General features: G+C 42.8%; 3 protein-coding genes and 1 long non-coding RNA gene across 7 annotated transcripts; 3 read left to right on the top strand and 1 right to left on the bottom strand.

The window, feature by feature from the left end:
- Window positions 1-311: 311 nt before the first annotated feature.
- LOC115788431 (biotinidase-like) lies at window positions 312-3,063 on the bottom strand. Its single transcript, XM_030741451.1, has 6 exons — window positions 2,759-3,063; window positions 2,107-2,256; window positions 1,863-2,014; window positions 1,384-1,561; window positions 709-1,290; window positions 312-616 (listed from the first exon to the last, which is right to left on the bottom strand). Exons 1-6 carry the CDS (start codon window positions 2,969-2,971, stop codon window positions 344-346), a joined length of 1,548 nt encoding a protein of 515 aa, XP_030597311.1. The 5' UTR covers window positions 2,972-3,063; the 3' UTR covers window positions 312-343.
- Window positions 3,064-3,225: 162 nt separating this feature from the next.
- Window positions 3,226-7,370, top strand: LOC115788109 (uncharacterized). The gene is made up of 4 exons (XR_004020567.1): window positions 3,226-3,427; window positions 6,109-6,184; window positions 6,319-6,415; window positions 7,266-7,370. It is a non-coding gene; the product is annotated as an uncharacterized LOC115788109 (long non-coding RNA).
- Window positions 7,371-7,733: 363 nt separating this feature from the next.
- LOC115788106 (biotinidase-like) lies at window positions 7,734-19,110 on the top strand. Of its 3 annotated transcripts, XM_030741015.1 has the most exons (7): window positions 7,735-8,096; window positions 15,431-15,580; window positions 15,687-15,838; window positions 17,773-17,950; window positions 18,044-18,338; window positions 18,417-18,628; window positions 18,721-19,092. In XM_030741015.1, the coding sequence occupies exons 1-7, from the start codon at window positions 7,824-7,826 to the stop codon at window positions 18,991-18,993; spliced, it is 1,533 nt and encodes a 510-aa protein (XP_030596875.1). In that variant the 5' UTR covers window positions 7,735-7,823; the 3' UTR covers window positions 18,994-19,092. The 3 variants fall into 3 exon arrangements, with proteins under 3 accessions (XP_030596876.1, XP_030596875.1, XP_030596874.1); XM_030741016.1 differs by having other exon boundaries at window positions 7,734-8,096; window positions 15,431-15,605; window positions 18,044-18,628; window positions 18,721-19,110; XM_030741014.1 differs by having other exon boundaries at window positions 18,044-18,628; window positions 18,721-19,091.
- A 2,134-nt stretch (window positions 19,111-21,244) lies between these two features.
- LOC115788108 (distal membrane-arm assembly complex protein 1-like) lies at window positions 21,245-22,015 on the top strand. 2 transcript variants are annotated; one of them, XM_030741017.1, is made up of 3 exons: window positions 21,245-21,289; window positions 21,409-21,662; window positions 21,737-22,015. In XM_030741017.1, exons 2-3 carry the CDS (start codon window positions 21,452-21,454, stop codon window positions 21,799-21,801), a joined length of 276 nt encoding a protein of 91 aa, XP_030596877.1. In that variant the 5' UTR covers window positions 21,245-21,289; window positions 21,409-21,451; the 3' UTR covers window positions 21,802-22,015. The 2 variants fall into 2 exon arrangements, with proteins under 2 accessions (XP_030596877.1, XP_030596878.1); XM_030741018.1 differs by having other exon boundaries at window positions 21,260-21,312.
- The last annotated feature ends 364 nt before the right edge of the window (window positions 22,016-22,379 follow it).

Here is a 22,379-nt window from a genome sequence, read left to right as displayed (position 1 = left end):
CCCCCTACTGGGCATAACAGGACATAGCTGGAAAGCTACCTCTACAATATCACAATAGGTTAAGGCCGACACAGGCTACAGAAGGCCTAATTAAAATAAAAAAATAAAAAAACTGTTTCCCGGGATTCCCGGGAAATGGCTCGTCATTTCCCGGGATTTGATTCATGTCATTTTCGGGAAAAATATTAAACCCTAATTCACACAGAGGATGACTGCTACTTTGTGCAATGTTTGTACTGTGAAGATTAAGTAACAGATGAATAAAGACATTTGTTTTGATTTATTTTATAAGACAGAACACAGAGCCGCTCTTAACCATAACACTGAATTTTATTTTTCTGATTCATTCATTGTCCAGGTGGTACATTCGTCCATACAGGCAGGCGGTGACCAGGCCAGCTTTCATGTTTGAATGTTTCATGGTCACTCTCCCATCTGCAGCTTTCTCCAGATTCTCTGGCTGCTCCAGGATCATTCGGCTTGTCAGAATGGATGGGTACACGTATTTGGTGTCAAAGTTCCCCTCCAACAGGAAGTCCATTTTAGACTCTGCTTCTTCCACCACCTGCCCACATGAGCTCTGATCCAACTCTGCACAACGGACTATTGCACACACCTGTAGATATTTGAGATGTGGCAAATCAAAGTGAGCAGAGTCACGGTCAATTTTATGCATTTGATAAATATTCAAAATTATTTCATTCCTACCTGCAGCGCACAACGTCCATCAACAACGTGCAGTCCTGCAAATGCACCGAGTGCATAGAGCTCTTTATGGTCTTGCAGTAACCACCTGTACTGCAGGTGACAACAGAAAGTGCCGTTGCACACTTTAACGTCACCCTCAGTCTCGTTCAAGAGGACAAAAGTAAATGGGTCAGACATCATGGATGAGACGAAGGTGGGGTAAGAGGAAGGGCCTGAATCAAGAGAAGAATCATCACAGCTCTTTTGGTGGCAGTGTTCAGAGTCTGTAGCCACGGATGATGTGGACTGACCACCACCTGCCCCCTCCTCTTTGGCTGTATTCTGTTTCACTCCCAGTGGCTCTAAAACTGGCACCCTGGCCACCAGCAACCTGCCCTCCTCTGGGTCTCCTTTCCAGGCATGATGGTAGGTGGCAGAAAACGGGGTGTAGATGCCGCTTCCTGTCATGCGTTTGCCATTACGAAGGTTGGCAGCTAGTAGGGTGACGTTGGCACCCAGACTGAACGCCCTGTGAAACTGGACTGAATCCAGCAGGGGGAGCGTGTTCATCCAAGCCGTTGGAAAGATCAATTGATGCACACCCTGAAAGAGGTGCAAAGAAGAAGTGATGGATATCAAAGTCAATTTCAGCAGTTTGACATGTATTCTGAGTGTGTATGTGATTATATTTTATACCCTCTCCACCAGGACCACTGCAGGATCATGAAACAGGATGTCAAAGCAGGTGAAGAGGCCAAACTTTCCAGCAAAAGGTGTATCAAACGTTATGACTTCAAGTTCTGGAGGTGTGTCAAAGGACTCCTCAAAGTAGAGGTTTTGTTTGTGGTAGCGTGCCACCAGAAGGCCATCTGACCTGTATGAAAGAAGACACTTTAAACAGATCACTAACAGCTCTTTTCAACTGATGCAGTCAATTCTGCCAGTCCACATTTCACTCAGTTTAGCTGTAGTATTCAGTGTAGTTACTTTTTCTTGCAGTAGCTGCTCCCATAGCTACTGGTACCAGAAGTTTCAAATTTGACTTTAGTAAATCTATGGTGGAAGTCTAGTCTTTATTTAAGCACATGCATTGCATCTGTGGAGAAGAGGTCATAGACAAGGAAATTGTTTATTTGTCCACTCCTTTGATTTCCATTTTAAGAGTTAAACTGTACCTGAAGGCAACATTTGTGTTGAACTGCCAGCGTCCATCAGGAGGACAGGACGAGGAGGAGCTCGTCTTCAAGGGACAGGGTTGCAGGTCAGGCATGTTGGCCACCAGATAGATGTTGTTACGACGAGCCATACAGCTCAATCTCTGGAGAACCTATGAGTCACAAACATAATCAAGTATATGAGATTCAGACACAGTGGCATGTTGTGAGTAGGGGGTGCTTGCCATTACAAAACTAAAAGGACCTCAGTGTTGTTGTATCTGCCCGGCTCCATGCACGGGTTCCAGCTCTCCTGCTGGGGGTCGGGAATGGTTTCCAGGTAGCCAGCAATGGATGACCGAGTGAAGTTATATCCGTGAATACCATCTTCTGGAAACACCAGGATCTGAGCACCCTGATAATGAAAAGGAGACAGAGAGATGAGGACTTATTAATCTGCTGCAGTGGCAGTAAACACTCCTTTATACAGGAGGACACATTAATGGCTGTGAACTGAGGAACATAATTATTCTTATGAGTGACCAGCTGATACAAACTAGCATGTTCAGTCTTGTTTTTGCCATTAATGAATCAGAAAATACCCCAGCAAAGGGGTAGTTTTAACATTGATTTCCTGCATTAAAATTAATATTGTAGTCTTGTCCTCAACTGTATTGTTAGTTTGTACACATTTATGTGTTCTTTTTACCAATAAATGACTTGTGTAGTTTAAGTAGTCTGTGAGTTATGAAGGAAACTGAAAAAAGTTCCAACTGCCCCTGGTCTCTCCTATTCATTATAAACACATTAAAAGAATTATGAATAACTAATGACACATTTAATTAATGTGTCATTAGTTATTCAGGTGTCTTCCTTCACAAATAAAAAACACGCCCTGACTCTAAACATGTGCGTACCTGCTGGGCTGCTCGGGCTGCCTGCTCCTCATAGATATCCAGATTTTTCTGCATGTGTTGCAGAGCTTTAAGACGGGGCACGGGCACACGGGGGTCTGGGTTCAGGATTATTTTGTGCTCGTACACAGCAGCAATGTATGACAAGTCCGCAGTATGGTCACCAGTGACCGACACCACAAAAACACTGACAAAAACGGTCACGAACAACAGCATCTTTCCTCCTGTTTCCTTCCTGTGAGCCACGAAAGCTGTGTGCTAACACAGACCACCTAAGAGGTCGGAGACTTGCTGACTCGATTTTGTAGTTAAAAAGTGACTAAAAGCTCCCCCTGCCAAGGACTGTGATTTTCCACAAACAGCCCCAGTTAATTGGATGAAGTGATAGGGTGTGTCTGGGGGGTGGTTCATGTTGATGAAGGTAACAGGGGTAATGAGGAGGTGTTGGGTAGGTATGGTTTTAAGGACAGAAATGCAGACGGACAGATGGTAGTGGATTTTGCCCAAAAGGATGGAAATGGCTGCGATGAACCCAAACTTCAAGAAGAGGGTGGAACATAGGATGACACATGAGAGTCATGAGCTATACCATGAAGATATGGGAAAGAGCTGCTAAAGCTAGAATAAGAAGAGCAGCAGTATGGTTTCATGCTGAGAAAGAGCACGACAAAGGTCAGAAGGAGCTGCACTGTGTCTTTGTAGAAAAAGCATATGATAGGGTGCCAAGAGAGGAATTGTGGAACACAGATTACACACAGATTACACAGTACCCACAGCACACACACCCACACATCTGACTAACCTATACTCATTTCAGCAACACATGATGGAACAAAGTACAAGTACACACTGATTCTGCAATTCAGAAGGTGAAGGTTCATCAAGGTATTTTACATTACACTTTGTGCTTATTTTAACCATCCAAAAAGTATCGTACCATTGTAACTTTATTTCTAATCCTGCTGCAGTACTTTTACATTTCCACACGTATGTCTGTTTTTGTTTCAGCTGAAACAGAAAATTTTCAACAGTTTGAACAGAGTCTGTACTCAGCAGCTCATCGCTACATGCTGAGAAATTGTTGTACACCCTCAAATTTATAAAGCCCATTTAAAAACAGCTGACACTGACCAAAGTGCTGTACATGATAATGTTGATATCTCTCAGAGACAGAAGAAGCTTGATTTTTGATATGGAGCTGAGATGAAAAACACAGTGTTTAACTACTGAGTTGACTTTCTTGTCAAAGCCAAAGTCAAATATCAGACCAAGATTTTGAGGTAACCCTCAACAAAGTGTAGCTGTTGTGGAAGAATTGTTTCCAGTGCATAGGATAGGAGTATAGGATGAGGATAGCACAGTCCCCAGAGTCAACTGACAGGAGCACATCGTTACACACTTTCAGCAGGGTGGACTCTGTGCTGTGGTTGGACCTGAAACCAAACTGAAACTTCTCAAAATTGTTGTTTTGTTGCAAGTAAGGAAGAAGTTGATGAAAATGACTTTCTCCAAAACCTTTGAAAGGAATGAAAGTTTAGAAAATTACTGGGTAAAGTGGGGTCTAAGCTGTTATTTTTCAGGAGGCAGAACAGCCGGCTGCTTGAAGAGAGATGAAACAGTATCAGTAGATGAAGAACTGCTGATGATGGAGACGATGCTCGAGCCAACAGTGCCAAATACATTTTTCATAAGACAGGAGGGCAGTTAAAATATGAAAGGGGGTAGGAATGCTACCCCTTATAGTCTCAACTTTACTTATAATGAATTTTAGAAATTCTTCACCTGCAGAGGAAGCATCCCAAAAGGCATGAGAGGAATTCTGGGAATTTGTTTATTTATTTGTTTTTTTTTTTTTGTGCAACAATGTCAGAGAAATATTTTACTTTAGCAGCATTTTTCTGGTCTAAAAACAGTTTTCTTATAGCGAGCAGATTCCTAATATTTAACAAGGTTGTTTTTCAAAATTCCAAAGGAAACTTGAAGCTTATCCTGCTTCCACTTTCTTTCTGATTTTCTACATTCCCTTTTAGCAGCTCTAGTGGTATCACTGAGCCAGGGCAGCTGTTTCAGCCTGGGCTTCCTCAGTGTATACAGAGCAACGGTGTCCATAGCTGAGAAGCAAGTGATGTTCAATAAATCTGCAAAATCTTCCGTGTTGAGATAGAGCAGGGAGCAAGGAGGCCTCTGTGTGGTACGCTGGAGCCACCACTAGGGACAAACAGAGACTACAGCGCGTTGTGCACTCTGCTGAGAAGGTGATTGGCTGTAACCTCCCATCTCTCCAGGACCTGTACACCTCCAGGACACTGGGGCGTGCAGGTCGGATCACAGCCGACCACTCTCACCCTGGGCACAGACTTTTTGACCCTCTCCCCTCAGGCAGGAGGCTACGGTCCATACGGACCAGAACCTCCCGCCATAAGAACAGTTTCTTCCCCTCTGCTGTTGGACTCATGAACAATTACCCTAAGACTGTTACCACCACCCTCCACAAACGCTGATGACCCTATGTCTATGCACCTGTCTGATTGCACTGATGTACATATTAGTGGAATATAGTCTACATTCTTTTATCTTTTAATTAGTCTCTGCACTGTATATTTTGTAATTTTGTAATATTGTGCTATAGTTATAGCTCTAATATCTCTGTATATTTGCAATTTGTATACTTGTATATTGTCTTATAGTTTTTATACTTATTTGTTTTTTTTCTGTAAGCACGAAGTACCGCAGCAATTTCCTAATGCTGTGAACCTGTTCACCCATATGGCAATAAAACCTTCTGATTCTGATTCTGATTCTGATTCTCAAGTCCAAGCATCTGAGGCAGCTTTGGAAGCCCCACCAAAATTGTTAGCAATAATTATAACATGATCGTCAGGAAGGGAGATGCAGTTTGGTAGGGGAAAGAGGAAGCAGTGCATCAAATAAGTCAGGGAAGTGGTCTAATAAACAAGCATCAGCTATATCCAAATTACAAAATGGAATACTGGTCTAATGTATGGCCCATGTTTGTGAGTGGTCACGTAGTGTGCAGAATAAGGTGCATAAAAACCATTTACCACAGGTTTGTCAGGACAGCAAACATAGATATTAAAATCACCGAGAACTAAATCTTGATCAAATTTTTGTGTCTTGCCTGGTGTCCCAAAAGTAATCGATAAAGTGCTTCTAGGATTTTGGAGGATGGTGAATGAGAGCTGTCAATGAGCTTACCGGCTGCAGTTACAAAAACACAACCAGCACCGTTTTTGTGGCACAATCCCTGAAATGGATGCAGAGCCTGTGGTGATTCTTTGCTGTTGCATTAGATTTGATAGAATTGCACTTAACTTTTTGTTTGTTTGTTTTAGAGCAGCTTCAATAACAACAGAACCTCCAGGATTTACTCTTTAAATCAGGAGACTTACTGCTGTTCATGTTTTTCAGGTATAAATAAATGAATAAATTAAAAAATAAAACAGGTCAGGACTTAACCAGACTTGAATAAGTTGATTTTATTAACTGTTTAACTTTTATGAAACACTTTAGTTGTTCATGTATTTTTTTCTGTTTAACTGAAGATGGAGGCAGCAGGCTAAGCTACGTATTCTGGATGTTGCTTTCATCAGCGATGTTCTGCAGTTCCTCCTGGAGGATGCTAAGCTGTTCCTGGACCAGGTGATATATTTGTGGGTGTACCTGGGCGTACCTGGGATCTCCTCCCAGTTGGGTGTAAAGATCTCAAAGTTGCGGTGCTCAGGAGGTAGGATGAAGAGCAGGGAGTGTGAGGGTGGAAGAGATGAAATAAAAGGTAGCGGTGTAATTGAAGGAAGGTGGAGCAACTTCTGCTTGCAGCTCTGTGATTTCAGTTGCATTTTTTTCTCTCTCCCAGTGCTCTCTGGACTTCTATCATTTCCATTATTGCCATTTTACTTGCCTTCTTTGCAGTTTCAGCTTCCATCTTTGCCTTCTGTATTCCTTTTTCTCCTTTTCCAGAGCTCTTTGGAATTCCCTCCTTTCAATCTTTGCCTTTTAAGTTTCCTTCTTCTTCCTGCATTTTCTTTTTCTCCTCTTCAAGTGCTTTCTGGAGCTTTGTCAGTTCTTTTATTGTATTTTCAGTGTCTTTTTTCGCCTGTTCAATATTCTTAATTTCCAAAATCATAGTTTGTGGAGCACTGCTCCCTAATCCTCTTGTGGATCTGGGGTCGTTCATTTCAAAAAGCTGTAGACAAGAACAATAATAATACAGTTATGATAATAACTGGGGAGGAGGCCCCGTGGTAGACCCAGGACACGCTGGAGAGATTGTGTATCTCGGCTGGCCTGGGAACGCCTTGGGGTCCCTCCGGATGGGCTGGAGGAGGTGGCTGGGGAGAGGGAAGCTTGGGCTTCTCTGCTTAGGCTTCTGCCCCCGCGACCCGGCCCCGGATAAGCGGAAGAAAATGGATGGATGGATGGATGGATGATAATACAATAATAACTTTTATTTGTGTAACAGTTTTTGAAACATGCACACTTATGTTCACAGGTAGAAGAGAACAGGCTCCAGTTAGAAGTGATGGATGGAGGAAATTTTACTTCGGTTAACAAAGAGGAGGAAAAGAATTACACTGGATCATCTGTTCAGCAGGAAAAAAAATTGGAATATATATATATATATATATATATATATATATATATATATATATATATATATATATATATATATATTTTTTTTTTTTTTTTTTTTTTTTTTTTTTTTTTTTAATTTTATGAGCTTTATGGTTTCTTTTAAACTACAACCTTTGCAACAAAGTGATATTTTTCATTGCTGGTTCTATTTTTAGGAAAAGGAGGAAGGAAAGAAATTAGGAAAAGGAAAAGCCTTCCAATCCAAATGACAATATCAGTCGTTTCATTCTACCATCAAATGGATCAAAAACCACTGGAGGTCACTTAATTAATTAAAAAAAAAACAAAAAAAAAACAGGAACCGACACAATAACGGCTGTTTATGGGAAATCACACTGCTTCGCAGGAGGAGCTTCTTAACTAGAAAATTGAGCTGACTCAGCATGATTCGTGGAGGACTTCTGACCTCTTATTTATGATCCGTGTTGGCGCACAGCTGTTAAGTCTCTGGGGAAGGAAACAGGAGGAAACGATGTTGTTCGTTGCACTTTTAGCCAGTGTTTATTTGGCGTCAGTCGTCGGTGAAACGGACCCCGCGGTGGACTCAACGTACGTTGCTGCTGTGTACGAGCACAAAATAATCCTGAACCCGAACCCACGCGTGCCCGTGTCCCGCCACGATGCTCTGCAACACATGCAGAAAAACCTGGATATTTACGAGGAGCAGGCAGCCCGGGCAGCCCAGCAGGTATGCACACATTTAAATCTCTTCTAGTTATAAAACAGCATTACTCGTTGCTTTGTGCTTCCTCGTGATTCTTTCTGATATGTCCCTCAAATTATTGTACCTATAACGAACTATAATTACTTAAATTAAGGCTACTGCATGTGAATTCCTCTTAGGCTAGTGACAATGCCCCCAAATTTTTGACATACCCCTACCGGAGGTAGAACTAAACCAAACCGCATTTTTCCTCATCTCTAAGGTCTCCCCTATATGAAATGGATTCTTGGCCAAAAATATTTTACTGCCAAGATGGTTAAATTGATAGATATTGTTATATACTCCAAAACTAAAAAAGAGCCCAAATACAGCCTGTCCGCATGGGGGTTAACCCACAAAAACTGATGTAGATTAATAACACAAGGCCTGAGAGCTTTCAAAATAGGCATGTATGTAGTCAGGATTTTGCTTTACCCACTAGAAAAAACTGGATGTGAATATCTTAAAGTATGGGGTAGATAGAGACATTGGAACACATACCTAAAATAGGCGAACATGGAAAAAAAAAAAGTTTTGCAAAATGTTTTCATTTACTTTGTAATTGCTTTGCCAAGGATTGTCATAGAAACACATATGATGGCTTTTTGGAAAGGTGAGGTTGTGCTGAATCCATCATTACCAAATATGTAAATGTGACCTGCATAATCAGGGTGTTAAGTCACTTAATGTATGAAGTGCCCCAACTGAAAAGTATTGAGAAAATTGAGTCTCCAGTCCCACGCTTTATTATGCTGCATGTATTGTCATGGGCTTGTTGAATTAATGTGCTTGTTTTCTAAATCCAGCAATACCACATATGCATAGTCATTTAAAAATGTGTGATATGTCCCAATTGAAAGAATATACTGCATTTCATTGCAATATACTACACTGTACTGGTAAAATCACCCAAGATGAGTGAGTAGGACAGGAAACCACAAGAGAGTATAACAGTTTGGCCTTGATGGGCCTTAATAATAAAGCTATAATTTAACCACACACACAGTATAAAGCAAATTCCTGACTCAAATCAAACAAAAGGCCATCCAACAAACCAAACAAGCTTGGAGGTGGAATTCCTCCTTTTCTCGAGCTGCAGTGTCCAGTTTTAAGCCTGAGGCTTTTAGCAGAACACACTGCTTCTGGTGGCCATTCTGGGGGGTAGGCCATCTCCAATAAATAATTTGGTGAAGTCGGCTCCCCATGATGTCACAACTGAAACACATCACTGCCACTCGTTCAAATAATCATCAGTAACAAAATTGGTCATATTTGTACAGTTTGAGAAAGAGCAGGAGCAGAACTGCATGCACGTCAAGCCCACTGACAGACGCTGGCATTTGCTGATCTCACTGCAGCTGCTGTCTTTACAGTACAGGTGTGTAGGGTCATGGACCTCTTTAGGTGCTGGTACTTTCTGATACATAACAGGTTCAATGAACCTGTCTTCCCTGAGCCTCCATCCTCTACCCACTGGGTCCCAGAGAAGAGGCTTGGGCAGGTGGCTGTGACATTTTACAATGAGGCATGACTGTGAAGGTGCAAGGTGTATTGCATGTAACACCAGCCTTGTGTCAGCCTCTTCCTGGTCACCGTAAAGTTCAATACCTGACTTGCTATTCCTCCTGACCTCCTCACCAGTTTCAAAGCCACCTGCCAAGATCACTGTGTTCCCTAACGAGATTCTCTTTGGACCAATACTGATGATGTAGCTGCTGATAAAGCTACATACAGCAGCTTTGTTCCCACTGATCCTCAGATAGTTCTTGTAGTTTGGAACTCTTTCCTGGCCTGTAATAACGTGTTGCCTGCTGGTTTCAATGGTGCCTTTCACGATCTTTGACTGTTGATGGTCATAGCTATCAAATACTAGAACAAGACAGCTAATGCCTTCTTCTCCCATTGACGTTGTGATCTTTTTCCAAACACATTCTCCGAGATCATTGAATGTCTGAACGAATCATGGAGACTCTGCAGAAGAGCCATGCCATTCATGATACAGTGATACAGAAAGTATTCAGACCCTTTAAAATTTTCACTCTTTGTTTCATTGCAGCCATTTGCTAAAATCAAAAAAGTTCATTTTATTTCTCATTAATGTACACTCAGCACCCCAGCTCATCAGAAAAGAACAGAAATGTAGAAATTTTTGCAAATTTATTAAAAAAGAAAAACTGAAATATCACATGGTCATAAGTATTCAGACCCTTTGCTGTGACACTCAAATTTAACTCACATGCTGTCCATTTCTTCTGATCCTCCTTGAGATGGTTCTACTCGTTCACTGGAGTCCAGCTGTGTTTAATTAAACTGATTGGACCTAATTAGGAAAGGCACACACCTGTCTATATAAGACCTCACAGCTCACGGTGCATGTCAGAGCAAATGAGAATCATGAGGTTGAAGGAACTGCCCAAGGAGCTCAGAGACAGAATTGTGGCAAGGCACAGATCTGGCCAAGGTTCCAAAAGGATTTCTGCAGCACTCAAGGTTCCTCAGAGCACAGTGGCCTCCATAATCCTTAAATGGAAGAAGTTTGGGACGGCCAGAACTCTTCCTGGGCCTGGCCGTCCAGCCAAACTGAGCAATGGTGGGAGAAGAGCCTTGGTGAGAGAGGTAAAGAAGAACCCAAAGATCACTGTGGCTGAGCTCCAGAGATGCAGTAGGGAGATGGGAGAAAGTTCCACAAAGTCAGCTATCACTGCAGCCCTCCACCAGTCCGGGCTTTATGGCAGAGTGGCCCGACGGAAGCCTCTCCTCAGTGCAAGACATATGAAAGCCCGCATAGAGTTAGTCAAAAAGCACATGATTTGAAAGAGTATATTAGCAACATCAATCATGAGGGCAAGAGTCAGGGTGGAGTAATTGGGTTCACATTAAGAAAAGGAGCACTCACAAGAAGGTTGATGACAAGACACGTGACTACAGAATATGCGGATGCCATGAAAGAGCTTTGTGACACTGGTGCAAAGAGCCCCTCCAAAAAACACCAGGAGCATGGAGCATCCAGATGAGCTGTCTTGTTCTAGTATTTGATAGCTATGACCATCAACACTCAGTCAAAGGTCTTGAAAGGCAAAGAAGAGGCACCATTCAAACCAGCAGGCAACACATGTTATTACAGGACAGGCAAGAGTTTCAAACTACAAGAACTATCTGAGGATCAGTGGGAACAAAACTGCTGTATGTAGCTTTATCAGCAGCTACATCATCAGTATTGGTCCAAAGAGAATCTTGTTGGGGAACACAGTGATCTTGGCAGGGGGCTTTGAAAATGGTGAGGTCAGGAGGAATAGCAAGTCAGGTATTGATTGTTTGACAGAACTTAACATTGACCAGGAAGAGGCTGACACAAGGCTGGTGTTACATGCAATACACCTTGCACCTTCACAGTCATGCCTCATTGTAAAATGTGATGATACAGATGTGCTGGTTTTGCTTGTGTACTATTCAAGCAAAGGGATGTTTGGATTTGTATGGCCAAAAGAACAGGGAGGATGGATGTCTCTGCACTAACCTGGATGACCTGAGGTACATACTAGCATCTACCACAAATTCATCAGCAGCTAATTTACCCCCGACTGAGGATGCCTTCTCACAACATGTGCAGAGAGCTTTATACCAAGCAGCAGTGTGGTGTCACAACCACCTGCCCAAGCCTCTTCTCTGGGACCCAGTGGGTAGAGGACGAAGGCTCAGAGAAGACAGGTTCACTGAGCCTGTTATGAATCAGAAGGCACCAGTAAGGACTGGCAGGATGGCAACTGCAGTGAGATCAGCAAATGCAGTGGGCTTGACATGCATGTAGTTCTGCTCCTGATTTATACTGTGTGTAGTTAAGTTATAGTTTTATTAATTATGGAGTTCCACAAAGTTCTGTGGTAGGGCCAATTCTATTTACATTATACATGCTTCCCTTAGGCAGTATTATTAGAAAGCATTGCATCAATTTTCATTGTTATGCAGATGATACTCAGCTTTACCTATCAATGAAGCCAGATGATGCACATCAATTAATTAAACTGCAGGAATGTCTTAAAGACATTAAGGCCTGGATGACCTCTAATTTCCTGCTTCTAAATTCAGATAAAACTGAAATTCTTGTACTCTGCCCCACAAATCTTAGAAACATGGTGTCAAACCGGATACTTACTCTGGATGGCATTACTTTGGCCTCCAGTAATACTGTGAGAAATCTTGGAGTCATTTTTGACCAGGATATGTCTATCAATGCACATATTAAAGAAATACGTAGGACTGCTTTTTTTGCATTTGTGCAATATTTCTAAAATTAGAAACATCCTTTCTCAGAGTGATGCTGAAAAGCTAATTCATGCAGTTATTACTTCTAGGCTGGACTATTGTAATTCATTATTATCAGACTGTCCTAAAAGCTCCCTGAAAAGCCTTCAGCTGATCCAAAATGCTGTACTGACAGGGACTAGAAAGCGAGAGCATATTTCTCCCATATTGGCTTCTCTTCATTGGCTCCCTGCTGAAGCCAGAATAGAATTTAAAATCCTTCTCCTCACCTACAAGGTCTTGAATAATCAGGCCCCATCTTATCTCAAAAAACTCATAGTACCGTATCACCCCAACAGAGCACTTTACTCTCAGACTGCTGGCTTACTTGTGGTTCCTAGGATACTTAAGAGTAGAATAGGAGGCAGAGCCTTCAGCTTTCAGGCCCCTCTTCTGTGGAACCAGCTTCCAGCTTGGATTCGGGAGACAGACACCCTCTCTATTTTTAAGATTAGGCTTAAAACTTTCCTTTATGATAAAGCTTATAGTTAGGGCTGGATCAGGTGACCCTGAACCATCCCTTAGTTATGCTGCTATAGGCCTAGGCTGCTGGGGGGGTTCCCATAATGCACTGTTTCTTTTCAATCACCTTATTTACTTTGTTTATACTCCACTCTGCATTTAATCATTAATTGTTATTAATCTCTGGCTCTCTCCCCTCAGCCCCCCTCAGCAGCTGACTGCCCCTCCCTGAGCCTGGTTCTGCTGGAGGTTTCTTCCTGTTAAAAGGGAGTTTTTCCTTCCCACTGTCACCAAGTGCTTGCTCATAGGGGGTTGTTTTGACTGTTGGGTTTTCTCTGTATTATTGTAGGGTCTTTACCCGCAATACAAAGCGCCTTGAGGCTACTGTTTGTTGTGAGTTGGCGCTATATAAATAAAATTGAATTGCATAAAATTGAATTAATAAGGCCCATCAAGGCCAAACTGTTATACTCTCTTGTGGTTTCCTGTCCTACTCACTCATCTCGGGTGATTTTACCAGTACAGTGTAGTATATTGCAATGAAATGCAGTATATTCTTTCAATTGGGACATATCACACATTTTTAAATGACTATGCATATGTGGTATTGCTGGATTTAGAAAACAAGCACATTAATTCAACAAGCCTACTGTGTTATATGACAATACATGCAGCATAATAAAGCTTGGGACTGGAGATTCAATTTTCTCAATACTTCATACTTCATACATTAAGTGACTTAGCACCCTGATTATGCAGGTCACATTTACATATTTGGTATTGATGGATTCAGCACAACCTCACCTTTCCAACAAGCCATCATATGTGTTTCTATGACAATCCTTGGCAAAGCAATTACAAAGTAAATGAAAACATTTTGCAAAACTTTTTTTTTTCCATGTTCGCCTATTTTAGGTATGTGTTCCAATGTCTCTATCTACCCCATACTTTAAGATATTCACATCCAGTTTTTTCTAGTGGGTAAAGCAAAATCCTGACTACATACTTGCCTATTTTGAAAGCTCTCAGGCCTTGTGTTATTAATCTACATCAGTTTTTGTGGGTTAACCCCCATGCGGACAGGCTGTATTTGGGCTCTTTTTTAGTTTTGGAGTATATAACAATATCTATCAATTTAACCATCTTGGCAGTAAAATATTTTTGGCCGAGAATCCATTTCATATAGGGGAGACCTTAGAGATGAGGAAAAATGCGGTTGGGTTTAGTTCTACCTCCGGTAGGGGTATCTTGAAAACTAAAGCACTTTTTGGTCGTTTGTCACCAGGCTATCTGTTAGAAATTGCTGGGGGGCCTATGAGGTCCTGGGGAATTATCCAGAGAAGAGCCGCATAATTACAAACTATTCCAACATAATATGTTGGAATAGAAGAAGAAGAAGAAGAAACAGCCTTTATTGTCCCACAGAGGGGAAATTTGGGTGTAACAGCAGCCGCAGTTATTATAAATATAAATAAAGATATAATAATTCACACTATTAAGAAAAGAATATATATAAAATCAACAAACAATATTAACCTTAATACTACTAATAATAACACTATATACAATGAATAGGTTTATATGTTGAACATATAAACCTGAAATCAGAGGGTAACAGCTGACCTGTGGCATGTGTAGAGAAACACAACTGTCAGATCATGAGCCCTCTATAGCCTCTTTCCCACCAACAGGGTTCCGGAGCCGGTCCCTTTATTTGAACCATTAGGCGGGGTAAAGGAGCAGTTCACAGAAACGCGGTGGAAACGCAGGCCCATTCTTAAGTGTTTCGCCGGTTCATTGAAACCAGCACTGGCACTGGCATGAGCACCGGCTCCTCGGCGGTGGGAAAGTAGCATATGTGTTAGTGAAAAACTATAACTGTGCCATGTGCCAAATGCCTGCATGGCAGTGTTTATTTTTCAGCAGGCTGTGTGAGGCTGCAGTGACTTAGATTAATTTCCTAATCTTACAGTCCATAATGCTGACTTTTATAAACACCTAGCATTGGTATAAAGAAAAAAATATGTGCACTTACGCTCATGACACAATTATTGTCTGTCTTCAGTACACAGGCATATCAGAATCTGACAGTAAATAATGTTTTTTGCTGTTCTGCACACCTTACAGGTCAGCTGTTACACAGACTGCATATTTACATGGTAGAACAGTTTGTATTAAAGCAGCCCTCCTTTGGATGACTCCCGCCTCCAGCTGTCAAATAAATCTGTAATTCTGACTTTAACACTGAAAAGTACTAGAATTCAAAATTCACCAGAGAATACATGAGGGAGAGAGATGGCATCAAAGTTACAGAGAGAGAGGTAACTATCCCACAGGAAAGAATGAAAAAGAAAAGAGAAGACACATCCGGGAGGAGAGAGCTGTAAGCAGCATGTAAGAGCTGGTGAACATGGTTAGACAGATGATTTTATGTTCTTAAAGTCAGTCTTAAAGAAATAGCAACTGAAAAGTAAACATTCACAAAAAGCACTATGCCTCTGGTCACTGCAGCAGATTAATAAGTCCTCATCTCTCCATCTCTTTTTCATTCTCAGGGTGCTCAGATCCTGGTGTTTCCAGAAGATGGTATTCATGGATTTAACTTCACTCGTTCATCCATCGCTGGCTACCTGGAAACAATTCCCGACCCCCAGCAGGAGAGCTGGAACCCGTGCACGGAGCCGGGCAGATATAACAACACTGAGGTTCACAGTCATACATTTGGATTTGGTGATGACAAGCACCCCCTACTCTCACAACATGCCACTGTGCCTGAATCTCATCATACTTGATTATGTTTGTGACTCATAGGTTGTCCAGAGATTGAGCTGTATGGCTCGTCATAATAACCTCTACCTGGTGGCCAACATGCCTGACCTGCAACCCTGTCCCCTGGACACCAGCACCTCCTCGTCCTGTCCTCCTGATGGACGCTGGCAGTTCAACACAAACGTGGCTTTCAGGTGCAGCTTAACTCCATCCATCTTCTTCCACTTATCAGGGGTCAGCGGGCTAAGTGGAGAAGCCCAGACCTTCCTCTCCCCAGCCACCTCCTCCAGCTCGTACGGGGGGGGACTCTAATGCATTCCCAGGCCAGCCGAAAGATATAATCTCTCCAGCATGTCCTGGGTCTGCCCCGGGGCCTCCTCCCGGTAGGACATGACTGGAACACCTCACCCAAGAGGCGCCCAGGAGGCATCCTAGTGAGATGCCTGAACCACCTCAACTGGCTCCTTTCGATGTGAAGGAGCAGAGGCCCTTCCTGAATGACTGCACTCCTCACTCTATCTCTAAGGGAGAAGCCAGCCACTCTTCAGAGAAAGGTCATTTCTGCCACTTGTATTCACGATCTCATTCTTTCAGTCATTACCCAAAGCTTGTGACCAGAGATGAGGGTAAGGACGTAGACTGGCCAACAAATCGACAGCTTTGCTTTCATGCTCAGCTCCCTCTTTACCGCGACAGACTGGTGCAGCATTCGCATCACTGCAGATGCAGCCCCAATCCGTCTGTCAATCTCCCGCTCCCTTCTCCCGTCACTCGTGAACAAGACCCTGAGATACCTAAACTCCTCCACCTGGGGCAGCGACTCGTCCCTGAGTCGGAGTGGGCACTCCACCCTTTCTCAGCTGAGGACCATGGCATCAAACTTAGAGGTGCTGATTCTCATGCCAGCCGCTTCACACTCGGCTGTGATCTATTCCACTGTGAGCTGGAGACCACCATCTGATAAAGCCAACAGCACCACATCATCTGCAAAAAGCAGAGATGACATTCTGAGGCCACCAAGGTGGAAGCCTTCCACCACTTGGCTACACCTGGAAATTCTGTCCATAAAAGTTATGAACAGAATTGGTGACAAAGGGCAGTCCTGGCAAAGGCCAACACCCACAGGAAATGAGTCAGACTTATTGCTTATTGCAATGTGGACCAAGCTCTCACTGTGGTTGTACAAGGACTGAATGGCCTGCAACAACGGGCCAGAGACCCCATACTCCAGCAGCACCCCCCCAAAGGCTACCCCGAGGGATGCGGTCGAATGCCTTCTCCAAGTCCACAAAACACATGTAGACTGGATGGGCAAAGTCCCATGCACACTCCAGTACCCCTGAGAGGATAAAGAGCTGGTCCAGCGTTCCACAACCAGGACGAAAACCGCATTGATCCTCTTAAAACTGAGGTTTAACTAACAGATGGACCCTCCTTTCTAGCACCTTGGCATACCGGGGAGGGTGAGGAGTGTGATCCCATGATAGTTGGAGCACAACCCTCTGGCCTCCCTTGTTAAAGATGGAGACCACCACCCCAGTCTGCCAATCCAATGGCACCACCTCAGATCTCCATGCAACGTTGCAGAGGCATGTCAACCAAGACAGCCCTACAACTTGCAGCCCCTTCAGGAACTCAGGGTGAATCTCATTCACCCCAGTGGCCCTGCCACCAAGGAGTTGTTTAACCACCTCATTGAGCTCACCCCTATTGATGGGTGAGTTGTCCCCCTCGCCCCCAGACTCTGTTACAGAACGCGTGTCAGTGGGATTAAGGAGGTCCTCAAATTATCCCTTTCATCGCCTGACTATAGTTTAACTCTTAAAATGTAAATTAAAGGAGTGGACAAATAAGCAATTTCCTTGTCTCTGAACCTATTCTCCACAGATGCAGTGCATGTGCCTAAATAAAGACCAGATGTCCACCATAAAAGATTGGCACTAGTGCCAAAAACACCATAGATTTGCTAGAGTCAAAGTTATACCTTCTGGTACCAGTTGCTATGGGAGAATTTACTGCAAAAAAAAGTAACTACACTGAATACTGCAACTATACTGAGTGAAATGTGGACTGGCAGCACTGACTGCATCATTTGAGTGATGCCTTTAAAGTGTCTTCTTTCATACAGGTCAGATGGCCTTCTGGTGGCACGCTACCACAAACAAAAGCTTTTCTTTGAGGAGTCCTTTGACACACCTCCAGAACTTGAAGTCATAACGTTTGATACACCTTTTGCTGGAAAGTTTGGCCTCTTCATCTGCTTTGACATCCTGTTTCATGATCCTGCAGTGGTCCTGGTGGAGAGGGTATAAAATATAATCACATACACACTCAGAATACATATCAAACTGCTGAAATTGACTTTGATATCCATCACTTCTTCTTTGCACCTCTTTCAGGGTGTGCGTCAATTGATCTTTCCAACGGCTTGGATGAACGCGCTCCCCCTGCTGGATTCAGTTCAGTTTCACAGGGCGTTCAGTCTGGGTGCCAACGTCACCCTACTAGCTGCCAACATTCGTAATGACGAACGCATCATGAAAGGAAGCGGCATCTACACCCCGTTTTCTGCCACCTACCATCACGCCTGGAAAGGAGACCCAGAGGAGGGCAGGTTGCTGGTGGCCAGGGTGCCAGTTTTAGAGCCACTGGGAGTGAAACATAATACAGCCAAAGAGGAGGGGGCAGGTGGTGGTAAGTTCACATCATCAGTGGCTACAGATTCTGGGTACTGCTACCAAGAAAGCTGTGATGATTCTTCTCTTGATTCAGGCCCTTCCTCTTACCCCACCTTCGTCTCATCCATGATGTCTGACCCATTTACTTTTGTCCACTTGAACGAGACTGAGGGCGACGTTAAAGTGTGCAACGGTACTTTCTGCTGCCACCTGCAGTACAGGTGGTTACTGCAAGACCATAAAGAGCTCTATGCACTCGGTGCATTTGCAGGACTGCACGTTGTTGATGGACGCTATGCGCTGCAGGTAGGAATGAAATAATTTTGAATATTTATCAAATGCATAAAATTGACCGTGACTCTGCTCACTTTGATTTGCCACATCTCAAATATCTACAGGTGTGTGCAATAGTCCGTTGTGCAGAGTTGGATCAGAGCTCATGTGGGCAGGTGGTGGAAGAAGCAGAGTCTAAAATGGACTTCCTGTTGGAGGGGAACTTTGACACCAAGTACGTGTACCCATCCATTCTGACAAGCCGAATGATCCTGGAGCAGCCAGAGAATCTGGAGAAAGCTGCAGATGGGAGAGTGACCATGAAACATTCAAACATGAAAGCTGGCCTGGTCACCGCCTGCCTGTATGGACGAATGTACCACCTGGACAATGAATGAATCAGGAAAATAAAATTCAGTGTTATGGTTAAGAGCAGCTCTGTGTTCTGTCTTATAAAATAAATCAAAACAAATGTCTTTATTCATCTGTTACTTAATCTTTAGAGTACAAACATTGCACCAAGTAGCAGTCATCCTCTGTGTGAATGTTGCATATTTGGCAATATATATATGTGTATATATATATATATGAGGCAATATTTAATCATCTCTCTCTCTCTCTTTCTCTCTCTCACACACACACACACACACACACAGTGTCAGCCACCCTTCCCTGTCTTCTGTACGCAACACAGACATTAAGAAGTTGCAGAATTGCAAGTTAACCATTCCTTGGGCCGCTGTCACAATTGGCTCTCAGTCATTCAGTCTTCACCTGGAATAAATAAATATTGACTTTACTTGGAATCAAAATGTGTGGCTGCTATGAAAGCTCAAACTCTGAATAAAAGTCTCAAGTACAGTAGGGTAAATGCTTTATTAGCTGGTCCCAATAGATTGTCCCTCAGTTTTGTTTTTTTTTTTTTCTTTAAAAAAAAAAAGCAGTCTTTCTTCACCAGATGCACTTCTAGCAGATGGGAATGAAAATCTCTGAAAAGGTTTAAAACCACTCCAGAAAGTATTCCAAAACTGGGCTCAATTTCAAAATAAAAATATATTTTACTTGAATGCACATTCTAAGATACCCGACATCTAAAAAAAAAAAAAAAAAAAAAACACTGTAACACTGATTTCTTGCAGTAAAAATGACTATTGTAGTCTTGTCCTTATTTGTGAAAATTTATCAACTGTATTATTAATTACAACATAGACAGGTGTTTTTTTTTTAATTAAAAGATGACTGGTGCATGCATCTGTGAATTACAAAGGCAAATGTTACAGCTGACCCTGATCTTCTCTTGTCCTCTAAATCTGGATGTGTGTCATTCACGTTATCATCTGCAGAGACAGAGGGCAGCAGGTGATCTGGCCTGCAGTAGGCGGTGTGGTCAAGCCCACGAGGGGGCGGAGTATCAAAGACTACGTCTTTGGGGATGTGATTGGACGGGAGTTGGTGGTTGATTTATTCAAACATGGAAATAAAGTATATAAGGCAAAAACAATTCCGTTTGTACAATTCTAATGAGTCTGAAAGTCAATATTTGGTATGACCATCTCTATTCTTTAACAGAGCCTGAACTCTCTTTGGCAACTTTCTTGTCATTTCTTTAACCTAGCTTCAACAATTCTTCCCCATATTTTCATGATATGACTCATCAGCTTTTTGCAGTTACTACAGCTCTGCACATTAGTTTTGCTCTTGAAAGTCAGCATCAGTACACTTCTTCTCCATTCCTCTGGCATCTTCTCACTCTCCAAGATTGTGTTAAACAGTCTGGTTAAAAAGTTCACTGCCTTCTCTCCCAGACATTGTCGTAACTCCATCTGGACTGTCATCTGGACCAATTGCCTTTCCACTCTTCATCCTCTTCATAGCTGCTCTTACCTTACTAATTCTCTGCACATACTGATTCAGTAACTGTCCTCCATCCGTCATCCTCTCTCATTTTCTACATTGATCAGCTCCTCAAAGTGCTCCTTCCATCTTCTCAACACACTCTCTCCACTAGTACATTTCCATCTCCATCCTTTATCACCCTAACCAGTTGCACATCCTTTTCAGCTCAAACTCTGCCTAGCCAATCAATACAAGTCATTCTCTCTTTTCTTAATGTCCAGCCTCACATAAGGCTCTCTCTTTGCCCTACGCCTAGCCTCCCAGTATTCCTGTCTACTTTCTTCATCTCCCTGATTACCCCACTTTTTATTTGCTAATCTCTTCCTTTAAATACTTTCCTGTACTTCCTCATTCCGCCACCAACTCTCCTTGTCCTCTTTCCTCTGTCCAGAGAATACACCAACTGTACTTCCCCAATCATCTGCTACTGGGAACTCTGTGCAACATTCTTCCTTCTTTAGCTTCCACTATTCAATCTTTGCCTCTACCTTCGCTCGCTTCTTCTTGATTTCCAAAGTCATCCTACAGATTACCATCTAATGTTTACTACCTACAGTCTCCCTTGACACAACCTTGCAGTCAAGCGCGTAATTTGCGGGGGGGTCATAACCCCCCAATAATCTGATCCAATCACTATCCCCCCCCCCAATAGAGTCACATCATTTCGATTTACAGTGGTAAATTAACACGGACACAAAAAAGAAAGAAAGGAAAGGGCTTTTATTTTGAAAATACCGGATAAGAAATATAGCGGAACGACCCGGAACCACTTTGCTAAATCCGACTTTACTTCAGCAGGTGAAAAGAGCACATATGTTAAAGTTCGTCCGTGTCTTTGTCCTTCATTTGGGCGACTTATACGATCTAAAGTCAGAGACAGACTCTGGTTTATTTTCATGTTTGTTTCGTATTTCTAGGAGTTTATAACCAAGCGTATTATTACCAGCACCCTGTGGTACAATGTCAGTAGGCCCGGAGCCGCCAACAGAAGGAGCCGGTGTGCCCGTGTCCAAAGCCAGCCAGACGTTTAAGAGCTGCTGGAGCTGCAGGCTGATCTCCGGAGGCGGTCTGATCCTGTCCGGAGCTTATGTGTTTAACGCAGCGCGGAAGGTGATGCGACAGGGGGGGCCCACCTCTATGGGGACAGTGGCTCAGATTACTTTCGCTGCAAGTAAGTCGATCAGTTTTCTGACTGTTTGTTGTGTCAGGCGTCTACTAATGAAGACATGCGCACTTGTGTTTAAGGTTTGGCTGCCTGGGGAGCAGTTATCATCACGGATCCAGTAGGAAAAGCGCAGAGGAAAACTTGAAGACTGTTTAGAAAGTGTGCATGTAAATGAGCTCCGGTGTGGACTGCAGGGGGTCATTCACCGGACACCGAGCCGAAGACGCTGCTCCGGGCAGCCAGCAGAAATCTGTGTGACATTGGATGTATACTGACACCGTGTGGCTGGACCAGGTACCCTAATGCTGTAAGCTGCTGACTTCTTAAATTAAAATAAAGATTTGACTACATATGTGAATTTAAATCTCTGTTTTCATCAGACATGTGTGGTAAATGATGAACTGTCTTCTGGAGCTAATATGTAACTTCTTAAATGTGTAGATATTAAAACAGGCTCATAGGTATAACTTTAAGTAATTGTGCTCCAATTTTTTATATATATCAACCATCCCTGTGAGCCGGCTCATCTTGGTGGAATAGGACATTAATAAATTAAAGCTTTATTTTAAAAAGCTACAATGTTTGAGAACCATTTATCATTTTAAAACATGCCCTGGCCTTGTAAATACACATTGAAACAGCTGCTGTAAAAACAGGGCAAATAAGCAGTCTAAACATCATGTTATGCAGGGCTCAAGTACTACTCAGTACGAAGAGTGGTGT

The sequence above is a fragment of the Archocentrus centrarchus genome, chromosome 11, assembly GCF_007364275.1.
Source record: "Archocentrus centrarchus isolate MPI-CPG fArcCen1 chromosome 11, fArcCen1, whole genome shotgun sequence".
NCBI lineage: Eukaryota > Metazoa > Chordata > Actinopteri > Cichliformes > Cichlidae > Archocentrus > Archocentrus centrarchus.
The sequence above is the reverse complement of the archived record's forward strand: the minus strand, read 5'-3'. Positions and strand labels throughout refer to the sequence as shown.